Consider the following 14541-nt stretch of genomic DNA (forward strand, 5'->3'; position numbering starts at 1 on the left):
TGTTTTGGCTCCACCAATACAGCCCCAATTTTGTAGTTTGTGGTGTTAAACATAGCAATTTAGCTTTTTAGCACCACCACACTAATACTCACTCATGTATACATGTGCATATATGCATGCATGTATATGTGTTTGCTTAAAATAGTTGGTAGCAAACAATTTCATGCTTTTTGAGAAATGAGTAAACTAACTCCAAATGAAGGTTCTTAAATCAATTTATCTTTTGGACTTTGGAACATTATAAGCTTTAATTAGATATCATTGTTTCATATAAGATTGTATAAAGATCAGTAAGAAATCATCATAAAATATTGAGAACTTCTATACCTAAAAAATGAATATAAATTACAAATTTGTATTATATTTATAATATACATATTGCTTTATTGTTTATGTATATATACATAAATAACATAGGGAACTTTTCTAAAGAGAGAGCCATTTGGACTAGCCTCAATCCAGTAAAACCTATGAACAACTAACTCCATGTCCAAAACTAGTGGCCAAGTAATTTAGGAGCATTCAACCATGATAAGCTAAGCAATTTATGCTCATGCCCAAGGGCACATATTGCTTTATTCTCATTTATCATATGATTGTTGCTTAATTAAGAGTTGAAATCTCTTGACTATTAGAATTTAAAAGATTAAAGTTCTTTTCTTTTGAGAGGGGGAGCACTATTATTCCCTGCCCCAATACATAGCTTCGTGAAGTCTATATTGAGCACGTCTCATATCATGCTATTAAAAACTGTACAGTCCTAACTTGTTAACTTTAATATAATTTCTTTAAAATTTTATTTTATAATTAGGTCCTCATAGACAAGTGGAGATAATCAACTAACTTAAAAAGTGGTCTTCAAGCTGCAAGTGTAATCAATTGATTATGCAGTTAGCTCCAATGTCTCCAATTTAAAACCACCGCAGACTTTCTAAAGTTCCTAGATAGCTTGAGCTGGAGTTGATTCTTTATTGAATTTTCTTTTTTTACTTTTTGTTTATTGCCTTGTCTTTTTTCTTGTATACCATATACTTGGGTAGCACCCTTTTGCATTTTTTATGAAATTTTACTTATAAAAAGAGGGGTAATTTCACTTAATTCACTTATGATTTAAGGCAATTACACCTTGTCTACCTCTGGTTTAAAAGAACCACTTTACCTACTTGAGATTAAATTTGTTATGCAGCCGTAACCCACCTCTATCCCAGCCTTTTAAAAAACCAATAAAACTAAATAGAGGTCATGTTCTTGTGAAAGGACGCTCAGAGAAGAGGTGCTTTTCATTATCTATTAATAGAACTTCTATGAAAGATTATCTGCACAACTTAAATTATTGTTGTCCCACTCTTACTATTTCATTTTATGATCTTTTATGCCCTATCAAGTGCAGTATGTTACGTATAAAAAAAAAAAGTGCAGTATGTTACGTGTCTAATCTCTCTGCTAATTTAAACTTTGGTTACTTACAAGAGGGAAAAGAAAAAAAGAATGTGCGACATTTGGCAATTAATGGAGCATAAAATGGAACAATCATGCTTCAATGAGCCTGTCTTTTTTTTCTTTCTTCTCTTTTACGCCAGTCATGCTTTTTTTATGAAGGAGTGAGAGTGAGAGAATCTCAGATAACCATTCTCCACATTTTGTTGTTTATTTCTTTGATTGTATGAGACTAGGAAGCAAGGCAAAAGAACCATTCCATCTTATTATTATTAAATTACATCACAACATTCTTGAAAATTTGGGGTGGTTACAGAATTAGTTTTTGATGTCGCGGAAGCCTGAAGAGAAGCACACACGATGCTCTCTTGACGGAATAGAAACTAAACTGTTAGTTCCTGGGTAGTAAACCTCGAATCCACGAGGGGTTCCTTGAATCCACGAGGGGTTCCTTGAATCCACAAGGTGATAAGTCTGGAATCCACCAGAGAACACAAAAGACACACGTCTAAATTTTTATTGATAATAAACTATAACTGACTTGCCTTTGGAGGCTACAATGTGTTTAAATAGTAAAAACAAAACCTAGGGTAACTAGAAACCCTAAGGCGGCTATGAAAGCATATAAAATCCTAATTGACTAAACAACATTAAAAATATCTAAAAACAAAGAAGTAAATGCCCTAAACCTAAAATAACGAAAATTACATAAAAATACCAATTATAAAAGATTACAGAAATTAATTAGAATATTTTGTCCTACATCAAACCCCTCCACTTGAAATAAACTCGTCCTCGAGTTCATTCTTGAAATCTGAAATCTTCCACTCCAAATAAACAAATACTTTGAATGTTTTAATAACTTGATCTGGTTCTGAAACTTGAATCTGTCATAAAGTGTAGTATAAAATTTCTTCTCATCTATCTTCAATTTATTTGCAACATCAATCAACAAAGGGTTGATAGTAAAATTAAAATTCTCTACTCCAAGAAAATCAACATATTATGTAATCGTCTTCAATAAATCAACCGGAACCTGGGTGTTGAGGGTGATGGACTCGTCCTTACCTTTGACCCCAAGTGGATCTTCCACAATATTCTCAATAATCACTATCTCTTGATTTCTGTGATCTTCCACAATCAACTCAATCTTCTTTTCAAGTTTCAATTCAACAACTTGTTGCAAGTCTTGACCTTTTTTAACCACTTCAAAAGTTTCTCCAGAAATAGGCTGCTTCTTCTTAGCCCTCAAACTCTTTTCTTTACTTGATACATGGACTTGGCTGTGATAATTTTGGTTTTCACCTTTCATGTTGTGAACATATTGATTTTCATATGAAAATACAAATTTATAATCAACACTTGTATAATCTAGTATATCATAATAGTCATTAGGAAACCATAAATCAATTAATACCTTCTTCATTTTTTGCCAAGAGCAGATTGGATGCTTACCTCGCCGCTTTTTATCGATTTGAATGTCTTTCCACCATTCCTCTGCTTCATTGTCTAATTTATTAGATGCAAGCCGCACCTTTTCTTCATCACAAATCTTCCAAAAATTAAAATACTCTTCTAAATCAAGAAGTCAGTCAATAAAATCCATCTTACACATATCTCCATCAAAGAATGGAATTTTCTTGTAGCTAGGAGTGCGTCTTTGAATATATCGAACATTGTTGTTGCAAGATGATTTCCTAGCAAGAAGAGTAGCAATCTTTTGCTGGATTTCGCCTATAATTTTCTGACTCTTTTCACAAAATTGGTGATTCTCATTACGAAAATTAAGGAACTCAGCCCTAGTGAGGACTGGGTTGTTGACGTCGTCACCGCCGTCATTGTTGTGGTGGTCACCGTCTCGTCGGTTAGCCATCAGACCAGGGTAAGTCAAGGCTCTGATACCAACTGATGTCGCGGAAGCCTGAAGAGAAGCACACACGATGCTCTCTTGAATGAACAGAAACTAAACTGTTAGTTCCTAGGTAGTAAACCTTGAATCCACGAGAGGTTCCTTGAATCCACAAGGTGATAAGTCTGGAATCCACCAGAGAACACAAAAGACACACGTCTAAATTTTTATTGATAATAAACTATAACTGACTTGCCTTTGGAGGCTACAATGTGTTTAAATAGTAAAAACAAAACCTAGGGTAACTAGAAACCCTAAGGCGGCTATGAAAGCATATAAAATCCTAATTTGACTAAACAACATTAAAAATACCTAAAAACAAGGAAGTAAATGCCCTAAACCTAAAATAAGGAAAAATTACATAAAAATACCAAATATAAAAGATTACAGAAATTAATTAGAATATTTTGTTCTACATCAGTTTTTATCAGAGAGAGCCGTGGCTATGCCTCTAATAGTCTTGGGAGTTGTCCTGCAGCACCCACCAAAAAGAGAAGCCCCAGCCTCCCTCCACTTGACTATGTATGATACAAAATCTTCATCTACATTCCCACTTGATTTCTGCAATAGAAAATCATTTAACTTTAGTGCTTTGAGGAAATATTAAGCATTATCAGAACCTACTATCTAGGAGCTCAAACATCCATCAAAGAGTAAACCATGCAGCAGGTGGATTGAGTATATATTTCAAGAAATACCCCCTTTTTCAACTTGGAAGATTAAGAATTACATACTTGTAAAAGAAAAGGCTTACAAAGTAACATGCAATAAATGTGATTTGTGTCACTTCAACTACATAATAATTATATGTCTGAAGTATTTTTTTTGTGATAGGCTACACTATTACAATGGCACATCATTTTGTAAGGTTTATGTAATAAAAATTACTCTCTCGCATCACTCTAATGGTAAATTATTGACAAGTGTGTTTTCAGAAGACCGGAGATTAGTGTCAATGAAGGACTGATATAAGCTAATTCTGTTAAACTATGCCTTACATTGTGAATATGCAATTATTCTTAGCGATCCTAAATGGTGTTTTAATAAACGATTGTCCTAAAAGCAATAAGCAACAGAGTAAGGCAAGCAACTCACCACCCATTGCTTGGTCTGACCATCATAAGTCTCACCGCTGTTGGGATATATCAGAACTGGTTTACTCGTTACCTGCCAAAGAGTTGGCCAGAGACATCATTTCAAAATTTTCAAAATGTTAAGAAGGTAATTTTGAAATTCATCAGTAGCAGTAAATTATAATCCTAATGCTTCATTTGAGAGATCATTAGAAGAGACAAGCTAGAGATATATCATGACAAATGTTAAGCAGGATAAGTGTAAAATTTATCAGCAGCATTATAACCCTAATGCTTCATTTGTCTTTTAATTTGAAGTGACCATAAGAGTAAATTGTTGCAAAACGAATAATAGAATGCAGGCATGACTGGCATAAAATCCTGTACCTAAAGGAACAGGAGGAAGAACTAATGTTTGCAAGTCTTTGGACGTTAACCAAGAAAAAAACAAACAATCAAAGGCAAACAGCAGGAGTATTGTTAATTTTATAAGCCCCATAAAGCTAAAGAATCTTTTTGTAAGAGGTGTGTTGCAGTTTGAATTATTAAAATCTGAGATCACTTGAAGATCTTGTCACAAGGAATGCTTAGTAATGAATTATTAGGGGCACCTAACCAATTCCTTCAAAAGTTCAGGAGAATTAAGTAGATACAGAATCTCTATCAGAATGTAATCTCATAAATAAGCATCAACCCCAAAAATTGTACCTTTCGAATAGATGTAATCAGTCCATGGATAAATCTAGGAGGGGTACAGTTGATCCCAACAGCAACAACCTGCTTGCATGAATCTGCAATGGAAACACACTCTGAAATAGGATCACCGCTAACCACATTAATTCCATCCTTAGAATTGAATGAAAACCATGCTGGAATTTCCATGCCTTCTTCTTCCAGAAGCTCAGCATATGCCTGCATTATAAAGAAAAATCAATGAATGTGTTACAGCCAGAGGTAAAGGTCATATTGGAACTAGTGCATATGCACATAATTAAAAAGAAAAAGGAAAAATATCAAAATATCAAGATAGATTTTTCCAAACTTTAATAGCAAAAATGTAGATAGGTATTCTGACTTCTGACTAGAGTGACAACCTCATTTCTGGATAACAAATTTTGACAACAAATGAGATGATTGAAAGACGTATAACCTTATTAATGTGTGATACCAACTAATTCCTTTCAATGCATTGGCATTATGTGGATTTTGGAACCATTCAAGACCCCTGTGGACTTTGTCCCACCACTAAAGTTTAAATTAAAATGATGAAATTCACATTTGACTTGTCTTCTTCACAGACCCAAAAAGAAAGTGAAAAAAGGACAAATGGCTTGTTATTTTCACTCGAGTAAGGAGGAAATTTGTTAAATCAGAAAGGTATAATTAAGATACGAATTAAAGCTATCAAGTTGATTTTGGAATTAAAAAAGAACAAATGTAAGCAAAGTATAAATGAGGTTCACATAGTATTCAATATATCATTTTATAAGGAACTAGCTAACAAATTAATGAATGTGCTCTTTCATGAGAGAACCTCCAGCGAAACTACAGATGAAAAAGAATGATGGCTAGCACAAATCAGAAAACAAAATTGAGGCAGATTGGCTAGAATTATCCGCTGGTAGTATAGACAGACATATATTGTAAGTAAATTGAAAGGTTCAATGGCTAGCACATGGAAAAAAGCAAAATAGCATGGTACCTTTGCCTCTAGCTTATTTGGAATTGTTTCAAACGCAATTAGGTCAGCACCTGAGTTGGCTAGAATCTGTACCCTTCTCCTATTAAAATCCTTCAATGTTTCCAAAGTGATTGCATCGCCGTAGTTCCCACTGTGAACAGAGAATAAAAAAAGTTATAGAGACATGTTGATGCATCACAATAAGATAATATAATACCACTGTGGACACTATACTTGCTTTATGAACAAATTCTTGCCCAAAATTAAGACGGGCATATTTAATCATATCCAATTGTCCACTACTAAAAGAAATGGCCAATCATCCATGTTCTACACGTCAAATGTGCAAGCATCTCTACCATTATCATTCGAGCCATGCAATTAAATAACAAGTGACTCACATACATCAGTCACATTCGTGTACATAGCGATGAGCTTTGTGACCGATGCTACGAACTTATCCTTTTTTCACTACTTACTGTCACTGTTAACGTTACTTTTATTATGCGCCAATCACAACATAGAGTTGTGAAATTTTTTATGTCACTAGAGCTATTGTTTCTACTTAGATATAAAGCAAATGTCAATATCAATGAAGACCAACTTTAGAAATTAATTACTCCATGAAGACCAAGTTCACACACCTATACTCAGAACCATCAGCTAGATAAGCTCCATAGCTTCCAACAGAAGCTGCAACCAAAATTGGACGTCTCGAAGTCCTTCCATTTTCCATGAAATCCCAGGGGTCTTTCGTGCATCGGTCATAGTAAATTTCCCTTGCCTCACACGCAATTTCTACACTTTTCCTAAGCAAAGCTTCAGCTTCTTCCTTAGAGAAGCCTTTAGCCTCAAATCCCTGAATCGTGGCCTATGAAAAATATGAAACATGGTAACTTTGATTACTAAGAAAAAAAAAATGCTATGGGTGAACATAAAGTAACATGGAAAGGGGGTCTGAAAAACTACCTGATAAGATGCTGTAAGTATGATATTAGCTCCAGCATCAAGGTAATCTAGATGAACCTGTTAATTCAAGCAAGTCCATTAACCAAAAATGCATATAAACATTTTTTTTACACTAAATAATAGTGGTAAGTGTTTCTTTGGGAGAGCTTATAATACATAACTTCTAAATATACTTATTTAACAATCAAACCACAGTGAATATTTACATGGCAATGCAAATGACTATTCACTTGCACTTTTAGTCACATAACTACTTTTTTTTTTTTTTTTAATATTTAATGTGAAGTCACATAATTTATTTAATGAATATTCTTATTTATTTAAAACAAACCGATAACAATTTTATGAATTGTTAGTATTTGTTACATAATGGGTTTCAAACTCGTTTGAAGGAAAATTCAACCTTATAATTTTGCTAAACTTATGTTATACAATGTAATTTTTGACAACCGACGACAAAGTTGACACTCTAAGATAAGGACGTGTGACACATGCCGAGTAATATATGGTTGTTTGTATTTTGGATAATAAGAATTTTTTTTTTTTTTTTTACCCCTTTGTTTTCATCCTTATCATCCCATTTTCTTTTTCACTCATTACAAGTTAGACCACCTCATCCTACATACCTGTTACTATCAATATTATTGTGTTAACAGTGTTTTAAAGAAAAAATTGTAGTTATAACCTCAATTGCATGAAAGAGACAGATGTCACGAAAGTTCAAGACCGGTTCACTTTAGTACAAATACTCACGAGGAGAGGACAGGATAGCTTTCGACACCTCAGTGTCAGACAAAAATTATTGTATTCCTTTTCCTTTTGTTTTCTTCTTTTTATGAATCAGGACTATACAACTGTGCTTATCTTTTATATAATATATATATATATATATATATTATCAACCGCACGTTACATGCCATTTTAGTAATGGTGTGTGAGTTTAACGGAAAAAAAAAAAAAAAAAACAGTTTATCATATATATATATATAAAACAAAATCAACTTCTTGCAAGTTGCAATCTTCACATAGCATAGGAATTGTATTCTCAGAACACGTGTATCAAAGTCCTCCAAACGCGTATGCTTATCACTTATCATGATACTTGTGTGTTGTGACTAATCCGTGAGATACCACGAAATGTTCGGGGGAAAAAATAGAAATAGAAAGAAAAAAAAAATCGTTGTAACTTTATTCTATTCAAAAGGTTAATTAGCAATTAGATGACAATTTATATATGTACAATTAATAACATGGATTGGAAAGACAAGAAAATATAAGAAAATGTCATCAAATCAAACTTTCTATTGATGTTCACGGAACTATATTATGATCTTTTTTTTCTAAAAATATAATTATATTTTGGTCTTAAAAATTACAATTTTGCATGTGTCAGAAAATATAACGTTCTAAAAAAAAAAAGGACAAAAATTTTAGCAGATTTAAAGGGATTTACCATGCATAATAGAATACAAAATTTTATCGTTAAATAAAAGTCAAAATCCACAAATGTAATAAAACCAATATAGACGTGCATTCATTTCTTACCAAAAATTGAAAGGGAAGCAAATATAATTTTTGCTTCTCATAGTCATAGTCTATATAAAACTAAATTACACTTTTAACCATTAAAATTTGAAATTATCATCTTTTATATTAAAATTTTTATTTATTTTGTTCCATAAGTTCGATTTTGTTTTCAAAATAGAACTTCTAGTTTGCTCTATGACTATAACCAATCTCACCATCGTTTTATTGACACTTAACAGTGAAATTACTCATTAAAATAAACTAAAGAATCATCCAAATGAAAACAACCCTAAACTTAAAGGTTAAAGTGTAATTTAGGGTCTATTTGTTACACAATCTCAAATTCACATTTTTACATTTTAAACAATTTTACATACATTTTCACACTTTTTCACCTACACAATTTTCAAAAAACTACAAAAATCTCATTTCAAACTACCCTACCAAACACCGCTTTAATATTTAAAAAACAAATTAGGACCTCCCTCTCACCCACCTATATCGTTTTGTTGACACTTAACGGTCATATTAGTCATAAAAATATTAATTCATCAAAAACTATTAGTAAAAAAAAAAAGAACTAAAATACCACCCAAATAAAAATGACCCTAAACTTGAAGGTTAAAAGTGTAATTTAGTACCTAAAAAATAAAATTTTCCTTTCATTTTCTAGGTACGTATTTTTCAAAGAAGTTAAGAACCACATCATGAGAGAGAGAGAGAGAGAGAGAGAGAGAGAGAGAGTACCCTTCGGACAAGATGAGGGGAATCGACAAGGCACTTGGCGCTCCAAAGAGGGTCGTTGAGATCAGCCCCATGTCTTTCCAGCTCTGTCGCAAAGCCACCATCGATGACAACGTAGCCACCGCACTTTCCGATGAAATCCGACATAAAAGTCGACGACGTTGTTGTTGTTGTTGTTGTCTCCACCATGTTTCCTGAACCCATGTTGTTCGTGATCACTCTGTGGTGTTTGTTTTTTGTGGCGGTTTATGTAACTTTAAATGCAAAACTTGGAAGTGTGTGCGTAAAATTGAAACCGAAGCACACTTTTATAGAGTACTAGAGAGTAGAAACTAGCTAAACAGGCGGTGGTTACTGTCCAATCTTCTTACATAGAAAACAACAATTTATAGAAGGAAGACAACATCGCAAGTTACGAATATGCCCCGCCCCCCCAATTATGTTTTTTGTTCGTCCAATAATAATAACAAGATTCGGACTAATCTTTCCCAATAGTATATTCAGCCAAAAAAAAAAAAAATCTTTCCCAATAGTGAGTCTTGTCCTTATCCCTAATCATCGTACCCATTAAGTCTAAATTTTATTTTATGGAGTATGATTTATTTACATTGAGTGTAATATGATTAAGAATATCATTACGTGTTTTCTCAATAAAACACACAATTATTTTCTGTCACATGAATTGTCTTACAAGTTACAAGTAATTGTAACTCATGTATATCAACAACAAAAGAAAAGTAGCAGAACCCACTATTATAATTGTCTTTAACCATTCTTTTAAGCAAGCAAAAAAAAAAAAAAAGCATAAACATCATGAATTTTGGGTCAAAATCAAACTAATAACCATTTGTCCTTATAATTTGAAGTTATAAATCCATCAACTTTAATAAAATGTCCGTATCAAACTTGATGGTTCTAACTTCTAAGAGTCTTGTAACTCAATAGGATTGTCTAGTCTTTTACATTAGGAGAGTTCAAGTTCTACACTGTGCTTGAAAATGGGAGAAGGGAAAAGAAAAGAAAGGAAAAGCAAGGAAAATAGATCATTTCTGCTGTTTGGTTGTCCAAGGAAAAGAAAATTTGATGAGGTGGAGTGATACTTTTTCCATGGGCCCCACAGTTTTTGTATCAGCCCAATTTGGGCGGAAATGGCTGGAAGGGATAGAAATATTTTGCTGGGGTCCACCACTTAATACTTTAAATGACCAATATGCCCTTAATAATTTTAATAAATTGCGAGTATTTTTATATATGAATTTCCTCATCATTAACGAGAAGCACAAAGGTAAAAGCATGCATTTTTCCTTCCTCTTCTTTATGCAACAAACCAAACAAATAAAAGATAGAATTTTCACATTCTTTTATGTAGTTTCTTTTCTATATCCAAACACATCAAAAAGAAATATTTTCTTCTCTCTTTCCCTTCCCGTCCTCTTTTCTTTCCTCTTCCCTTTCCCTAGCTACAACCAAATATAGTGCTAATCTTCCTCCTCCCCCACTTATAATAGTAATGGTTGAATTATGAATAAAAAAATTCACACATTTTGTTCCCATTCCATTAATAACTGCAATGAATGGAAAGTGCTACAAGTGCACTTAACATGATAATATTGTAAAAATATTTGGATTCAAAATTATAAAAATCGTGTTAAAACTCTAGGCATTTATTGAAACTTACGAATTATCTTTTAAGCAAGCAAAAAAAAAAAAAAAGCATAAACATCATGAATTTTGGGTCAAAATCAAACTAATAACCATTTGTCCTTATAATTTGAAGTTATAAATCCATCAACTTTAATAAAATGTCCGTATCAAACTTGATGGTTCTAACTTCTAAGAGTCTTGTAACTCAATAGGATTGTCTAGTCTTTTACATTAGGAGAGTTCAAGTTCTACACTGTGCTTGAAAATGGGAGAAGGGAAAAGAAAAGAAAGGAAAAGCAAGGAAAATAGATCATTTCTGCTGTTTGGTTGTCCAAGGAAAAGAAAATTTGATGAGGTGGAGTGATACTTTTTCCATGGGCCCCACAGTTTTTGTATCAGCCCAATTTGGGCGGAAATGGCTGGAAGGGATAGAAATATTTTGCTGGGGTCCACCACTTAATACTTTAAATGACCAATATGCCCTTAATAATTTTAATAAATTGCGAGTATTTTTATATATGAATTTCCTCATCATTAACGAGAAGCACAAAGGTAAAAGCATGCATTTTTCCTTCCTCTTCTTTATGCAACAAACCAAACAAATAAAAGATAGAATTTTCACATTCTTTTATGTAGTTTCTTTTCTATATCCAAACACATCAAAAAGAAATATTTTCTTCTCTCTTTCCCTTCCCGTCCTCTTTTCTTTCCTCTTCCCTTTCCCTAGCTACAACCAAATATAGTGCTAATCTTCCTCCTCCCCCACTTATAATAGTAATGGTTGAATTATGAATAAAAAAATTCACACATTTTGTTCCCATTCCATTAATAACTGCAATGAATGGAAAGTGCTACAAGTGCACTTAACATGATAATATTGTAAAAATATTTGGATTCAAAATTATAAAAATCGTGTTAAAACTCTAGGCATTTATTGAAACTTACGAATTCATAATTTCAAACTAGAAATATAGAAAATTAGTTTGCTTTTAACCCCCCCTTTTTTTTGAAACGATTTTAACCCAAAATTGATGAGGTGGTTTTGTCATTTTTTTTTCTTAATTTTAATTAGTAAGGGAAAGCATAGAAGTACCATGTTTTTTCATATACAATGACAACGAAGTAATGTTCGTCTTGTTTTCCATTTAAAAATAAATAAATAAAAATTCTTCTTGTTATTCTTAACAATGCTATAAACTTTTATTGAATTCTAGAAATTTTTACATGGTTTTGATTTTAAAGGGCAATGCTACATACATAAAAATTTACAATATTTTTCACGATAATTAAATTGATAAACTTTTACTGATTTCATGTAGACCCACCCCTTAAATCTTGCTAATAATCTATCACATTAGCAGTGGTAAATAGCTTTGTCAAATTTTTTTGTGTTCATAATTTTTTTTTTCAATTAAGAACGTGTAGGACTCAAAGACCAGCGAAAGAGAGAAGACGGAGTAAAAGAAACGAGGTTTTGCATAAGTAATTGACAATTTGACACATTTCCCTAACAAGTAACAAGTAACAAGTTAGATTATCCTTGTTGAGATATACATCAAATCTCCTACACATGCCGTGTAGGAAATTCCAACCCCCCAAAATTAATGGATCGTTATCGTACTATGTTCCTACCTTTCTGCCTTAATATTCTCTCTTAAGTTGTCCAAAGTTTTCGTTTTAAGTAAAATCACAAATGTAATCTTTCTTGTTGTTTGACAATTGAGATATAAAATATTCTGTGTACTTTGTTATGTGCATTATGAGTGGATGCTCTAGCTGTCTTGCATGGGAGAATCCAAAAAGTCTATCACAAAGTCTAAGGAGGCACCTTTTTATGCACCATCTATCACAACTTGCTTGACTGCCAATTAGTGATTGAAGTTATAGACTCATGTATAAATGATGTAATTCAATTACTAACAGACATTCAAGCGGCAAAATGTGTACCAAAAGTTGTGTGCTTAAAATAACTAGGGAAGAATCTAAATCTTATTTATTTATTATAAGATTTAGAAGAGTAGACGTTCTAGCTGTCTTGCATGGAAGAATCCAAAAAGTCTAAGGACGCACCTTTATACACACTCTCTATTACAACTTGCTTTGGTGCCAATTAGTGATTGAAGTTATTTGAGTTATAGACTCATGTGTAAGTGATGTAATCCAATCACAAGCAAACATCCAAGTAAATTATGGCAAAATTTATACCAAAAGTTGTGTTCATAAAATGACTCAAGAAGAGTCTAAATCTTATTTATTTGTTATAAGATGTGCTGATTCTATTTTATCATGTCTTATATATTAATAAACTATTGATGATATATTAAAATTCAATCAATTTATTTTACAATAAATTGGTAGTTTTGTGTGTGTGTGTGTGTGAGAGAGAGAGAGAGAGAGAGAGAGAGAGAGAGAGGAAGACGCACAACACCAAACCAAATGCGCTGAATAATTTTACGCACCATACATACAAACCTTGGGAAAAAAAAAATGTAATTATCACTAATTGTCCGCTTAGTGCGCAGTAAAAATTAAGACAGTTTTGTTTCTCAAAAAAAAAAAAAAATTAGGACAGTTTTGGCTTTTCTTGAACAAATTTGATGATGTGATATATAGCACCAATAGCAGCATGTAGGTGGTCATAAAGATGTCCACATTCTTTTATCAAAAAAAAAAAAAGATGTCCACATTCTATAAGAAAAAATGGAAAAGGACACCTGACTCCAAATTTCTTTGGAGCGAAGTGTCTCCATTCATTTGTTCTTTATCATCCGATAAAGTTGCTTTCTTCGTTTTGTTTGATTTCTTTTTCTTTTTGTCTTTGCCTTAAGATAAGGTGGAAGTAGTAGTTGTACACGAGGAAATAGACATGAGAAGTGGTGACACTACTACCTGCAAGTTTCAATCCAAGTGTATGTTTAGCTAGCTTATTTTTTGTCAATTTATTTTACTATTCAGTTTATTTTTACTACTATTTATATATTTCATTACATTTTTTGGTATTATTTATGGGTCTCACTGTACTATTTCAACTAACATTTATATTTATTTACAGTACTTTCAGTAAAAAAATTTCAGTTTCAATAAAATAAGTAGATTTCAAATAGACTCCAAAAAGGAAGGAACTGCATTATTTGTTTGCTCAAGTTAGGTGGTGCAACAATGGGCAATAGGAGATTTTGGTGAATTTTCATTGCCTTTACGCAACAATCAAAGTGAACTATTAAAAAAAGCTGCTTTGCTTATCTTGACATAGAAAAATGAAAATGGTGAGGATGCTTTGTCTGCCATTAGATGGGATAAGATTAAAACCGAATAGGACTCTAGCTTTCAATTGTTAATTTCGTACTCTATGCACTTTATCTTAAACAAACAGATTTCTAAGGTTCAATTCTCTAACCTCTATTATCGATGTATAAGAAAAAAAAAATGCACCTCCATGCTGTTATTATGTTAGCAATTCTCATTTTTAATTAGCCTTATCAATACAATTTAAAACTTAAGTTTTATTACAAATGTGGGTTTCAATTAACTCAACTGGTAAAGTTTCTAATGGTTGA

The 14541-nt window shown here is 32.4% G+C and overlaps 1 protein-coding gene across 2 annotated transcripts; it reads right to left on the reverse strand.

Moving 5' to 3' along the window:
- Nucleotides 1–1608: 1608 nt before the first annotated feature.
- Nucleotides 1609–9719, reverse strand: LOC112019472 (homocysteine S-methyltransferase 3). 2 transcript variants are annotated; one of them, XM_065767366.1, is made up of 8 exons: nucleotides 9344–9719; nucleotides 7070–7126; nucleotides 6745–6971; nucleotides 6122–6251; nucleotides 5128–5331; nucleotides 4442–4513; nucleotides 3766–3907; nucleotides 1609–1757 (listed from the first exon to the last, which is right to left on the reverse strand). In XM_065767366.1, coding segments are annotated over exons 1-8 (1035 nt in total). In that variant the 5' UTR covers nucleotides 9545–9719; the 3' UTR covers nucleotides 1609–1755. The 2 variants fall into 2 exon arrangements, with proteins under 2 accessions (XP_065623438.1, XP_023907759.2); XM_024051991.2 differs by lacking the exon at nucleotides 1609–1757 and having other exon boundaries at nucleotides 1927–3907.
- Between the last annotated feature and the right edge of the window lie 4822 nt (nucleotides 9720–14541).

Source organism: Quercus suber, unplaced genomic scaffold (genome assembly GCF_002906115.3).
Source record: "Quercus suber isolate HL8 unplaced genomic scaffold, Cork oak 2.0 scaffold_798, whole genome shotgun sequence".
In the NCBI taxonomy this organism is placed as follows: domain Eukaryota; kingdom Viridiplantae; phylum Streptophyta; class Magnoliopsida; order Fagales; family Fagaceae; genus Quercus; species Quercus suber.